At 37.6% G+C, this 4,561-nt stretch overlaps 1 protein-coding gene across 1 annotated transcript; it reads right to left on the bottom strand.

The window, feature by feature from the left end:
• Nucleotides 1–258: 258 nt before the first annotated feature.
• LOC133308655 (uncharacterized) lies at nt 259–1,095 on the bottom strand. The gene has a single exon (XM_061509305.1). The coding sequence runs from the start codon at nt 1,093–1,095 to the stop codon at nt 259–261; it is 837 nt and encodes a 278-aa protein (XP_061365289.1).
• Between the last annotated feature and the right edge of the window lie 3,466 nt (nt 1,096–4,561).

Raw genomic sequence — 4,561 nt, 5'->3', positions numbered from 1 at the left:
GATAGATTTGGCCATAAATTAGCAGAAGTGATCCATCTTCTATCCTGAATATCTTCAGTAAACAGCCCCTTAAAAAAATTAAAGGCCATATCTTTTAGATCAGACTCATGGGTAACCCAAGCATCCCCCTCACTCTTCAATCTAAGAATCTTATTTGTATTCCTCCTTACCACAGTACTGAGATTGTAGAATTTGGTATTTCTATCACCATCAGTAATCCACTTTTGTCTTGATTTTTGAAACCAAAACATTTCCTCATCATGGAGCACATTCACTAGCCTGACAATGGTTTTCTGCACTTTGTAACTGAGAAGAGTCGTTTCTTTCACGCCTACTTTGGATGTTAGCAATCCTCTTAAGCAGGCTATTCTTCCTCTTATCAATGTTGCCAAACACGTGATGATTCCAGCTATTAATCTCAGGAATTAATCTCTGAAGCATATATGGGATATCAAATTCAGTATCCCATTTAGAGGTCAGAAACTCATTAAAATTCCGGTGTTCTTGCCAGGCTGCAAAGAAACGAAAATGCCTCTTGACTTTATCTCTAGAATCTTCAAATAACTTAATGAGGATAGGATTATGATCTGACAGAATTCTGGGCAAAGATGAGACTCTAGCATCATCAAATATCATTCTCCAATCCACATTAGCCACAATTCTATCAAGACGCTTGTAAATTCTGCTCATATTAGCCCATTTGGGACCCTGCCAGGTAAAAACAGAGCCATCACAACCCAAATCAGCAACATGACAATCTTCAAGAACAAACGCAAACTGTGCACACTTGACAGGATCAGCCACTACACCTCCTTTCTTCTCATGAATGTAGGAAATTTCATTAAAATCCCTCCCAAGGATCCATGGGCCAGATATGGACTCACTAAGGGACCGGAGATTCTCCCAAAGAATATTGCGAATATTTTGAGAAGGATTTGCATACACAGCCGTAAAAACAAAAGATTTACCATTTAGAAGATTAACTTCACAATGGATAAACTGTGAAGTTTGAGATATGCCAGTAATAGTTAGCTTATAACTGTGCCACATGATCCATATGCCTCCAGCAAAGCCCTGTGCTTCTTCCACAATCATACTATCAAACCCTAATTTCTTCATTAATTTCCTACAGACCTCACTTTGAGTTCTGTAACATCTCTGTCTCGAGCCAGTTCAATTAACATGCATATGATATAAACAGAAACAGCGGAAGACTTAACTTACGAAAATACGAGCTAACTTTTTCTTTTTCTTTTTAAATTCTCGTTCGACATAAACGAAAATTGGACAGAGTTTCCTCTATAAATTGGACAACTGGGGATTTTCCAATCCCACTCAGAAGCATTTCCTGATAAACAGTTTATACAGCACATTAATCCAGAAGTACCAGTCATGCAAATATAATCAGATACCCATCCATGCGCGCATGCATAACTTGGCTCAGTGCCGCTAATCTAACAGCATGCAATCCAATACATAAACATAACTGAATACTACATCATCATATAACGTGCCTGAATACACAAATGTACATGCATCAAACTGACATACATGTACAAAACATATACAGGCCATATACAAAATAAAGGATCTAACATCATGATCCACAAAATACTGAATTCCTAAAGGAAAGCACTATACTCCAAAATAGAAGTAGCCTACAGCTACTCAAAATCCAATCCGTCCAAAATCCTCAGCCACGGGTCGCGTCCCTGACTAGAGAGGTCTCACCGGGAATCTGGGCACCTGAAAATATGGCCCCAACGAGGGGTGAGATTGCAAATCTCAATAAGCTCCAGGTTTATAGAGAATTCTCCATACCCCTGGCTCACTCCTGCATGAAAGTCAGATACAGAGTATACAAATACAATATATAGCAGATATCATAACAGAACAGAGCATATATCCATATCATATCGGAGGCGTGCACCGTCATTCCCAAGGGAGGACCCCAAGCGGAAATCAACGCACGTGTTCCCAAGGGAGGACCCCAAGCGGAACCAGCAGAGGCGTGCGCCGTCATTCCCAAGGGAGGACCCCAAGCGGAAATCAACGCATGTGTTCCCAAGGGAGGACCCCAAGCGGAACTAAAACATGTCAGAGGTGTACATCGTCAATCCCAGGGAAGCCCCAAGAAGACATCAGTGTACCATATATCAATACAGAAATCATATCAGAGCAAGTCATATCATGTTATCAAATAACTCTATATGAATGCATCTATACAAAGTATCATATCAACAGTCATACATTCCAACCACAGTCCACTAACTATGGTGGAGCACTCGAGCAGGAAAAGACTCCTTAAACATAGAGCTTACCTCTTGAAGCTTTAACAATCTACTTACTTGTGGCTCAAGTCACTTATATATCTTCAAGAGACTCCGATTTCTTTTCTTTTCTTTACGTTTTTACCAATGATATGCCAATACACAAGTCTAGACCACCTTATACTCGTTAGGATTCTTTAATTTAATCAAGTGTTCACTTGAGAATTTTCAACATAATACATGCCATTTCCTTTAAAAGGCTGTGAACCTATCCTTGGGAACTCAAGGTATTTTTCAACCCTTTTTTTTCAAGCCATTTTACTTCTTAACTCATCAATTTTATACAATAATTTACAACACATTTTATTAAAATAATATGTAACAAAATATATTCCTAAGCCACCCTATAGGTCGAACTCCACAAGGACAATAGGCAAAAGGGTTCTTTTCTTTTTAATTATTCTTTTTTCACTTAGTTAGCAACTTAAACATTTATATATGTATCCAAAGGTCCCAATACAATTTTGGAACACCAAGTCCCTTACAACCCCCATGGCCAAAGTGTAGGGATCAAAATACATAGGATTTTTCCACTTAGGTCTTCTTTCTAAATTCATACTTACTCCCACACAATAGACCCTCTCACTACTTCACATAAAACTTTGCACAATAAACCCTATTAACCCTATCAAGGCCGAAACATAGAGGAGGGCATAGGATTTTTTTCTAACTCTTTTACATACATATAAACACTTATTTTCATTTCCTAAATCCAAAACATCAAGGCTTCATTATCAATTCAAATTTTTAAACTATATTTATTTCCCACCAACATGCTCATAATTTCTCAAGGCTTTAATCATAAGAATAAAATCATAGGATTAGAGTTTTGTTACCTCTAATCACCTATCCAAAACCTAGAAGACATTCACTAAGAGAATCTCCATCAAAAGCTCCATTTTACCTTCTTGATGAATAGTGCCACGCAAAGGGGGAAGAGAATATCTCCTCACACAAGCAATGATAGCTCAAACTAATGGTGGGAATGGATTCATTGGACCTTTTCCTATGAGTTTCATGTGTAGCATAAAGCTTTTTGATGATCAAATGAGTGAGAATGGAAGGAAGAAAGAAAACAAAACCCTAGGCCTTCATCTCCTTGCAGCCGCGGGTTTGGGAGGGATGAGAGGAGAGAGAAAATGATTGTCATAATGAAACTTAAGTGACTTGGCCTTTTAAGCATGTGTGGCATTTTTTAATCAGATGTTTTTCTAACACGTGTTTTCACTTAAACTGACCGGAAACTAACTCAAAGCTACGAACATATTTTTATTTTTCTAATGTCATTTACATTAATTTTTTATTTCCTAAGGAACAATATTCTTAATTTACAGTATGGTTTCTGCACCGTTTTTGACGACATGCACAGTGAACCACTAATTGTACTTCGTTTACTTTTGAACTTAAAACTTATTAACTTATCATTTCCTTGGGCCCATATTGACTTGTTTGGCATATATTGGACTTTCTTATTCTTATTTCATCAATTATTGGCTTCTGGACTCTACCGGTTGCTTAAAGAGCAGTACAAAATACACGGTAGAAACACTATTCACGAGATTTTCACGGAAAGTGCCAGACTATACAATTTTTCTTTCTGAACTCATATTTGTCGTCAGAATTATCAAATTATGTCTCTAAAATTATTTTGCTCATTTAAGCTCTACCGGTTAATTCACAAGACTGCGAATTCTCCGGCAGAACGCACTGTTCATAACATAGTCATGATTACAGTCAAAATACTCGAAATCGCTCACTGAATCTAATTATGGCATTTAAATCCTTAAATTAAATCTCTAACTAAGATTTACCAGTTAGGGTCATTATAAGTTCTAGGTTCAAGGAGAACCACAACATCCACCTTATTCTTTTTCATAAGAGATTTAAGGGCATTACCAAACTCTCTTTTAGCAGCCCCTCTTGCATTCCAAATGAGGAAGTTCATTATAAACTTTGAGATTGATTTACAAGGTCTGAAAGCCCCTGTTTTGCTTTGTCCCTCATACTACAGCTTCCAGTAGCATAAACATAGTCCATTCTAGTATCATCAGTAACCGGGTTATTATCCACATTCATCATATCAGGTGGTTTTGGCTCAAGTTGTCTACTCAACTCGGAAACTGCCTGCTCCTTGGATAAATGATTGTGATTATCAGAATTCACTCCCTTCCCTGCCTTTACTCCATTATGATTGGCTACACTCAAAATATTCTTCCCAATAGATCTGTCTT

Source organism: Gastrolobium bilobum, unplaced genomic scaffold (assembly GCF_033153095.1).
Source record: "Gastrolobium bilobum isolate Gb01-03AN ecotype WA unplaced genomic scaffold, APGP_CSIRO_Gbil_v1 utg38905, whole genome shotgun sequence".
In the NCBI taxonomy this organism is placed as follows: domain Eukaryota; kingdom Viridiplantae; phylum Streptophyta; class Magnoliopsida; order Fabales; family Fabaceae; genus Gastrolobium; species Gastrolobium bilobum.
Note: the sequence above shows the minus strand (reverse complement) of the source record. Positions and strands in the feature narration are given on the sequence as shown.

Coding starts and splice junctions, on each gene's coding strand:
- LOC133308655 (XM_061509305.1), bottom strand. CDS start 1,095: ATGATTGTGGAAGAAGCACAGGGCTTTGCTGGAGGCATATGGATCATG.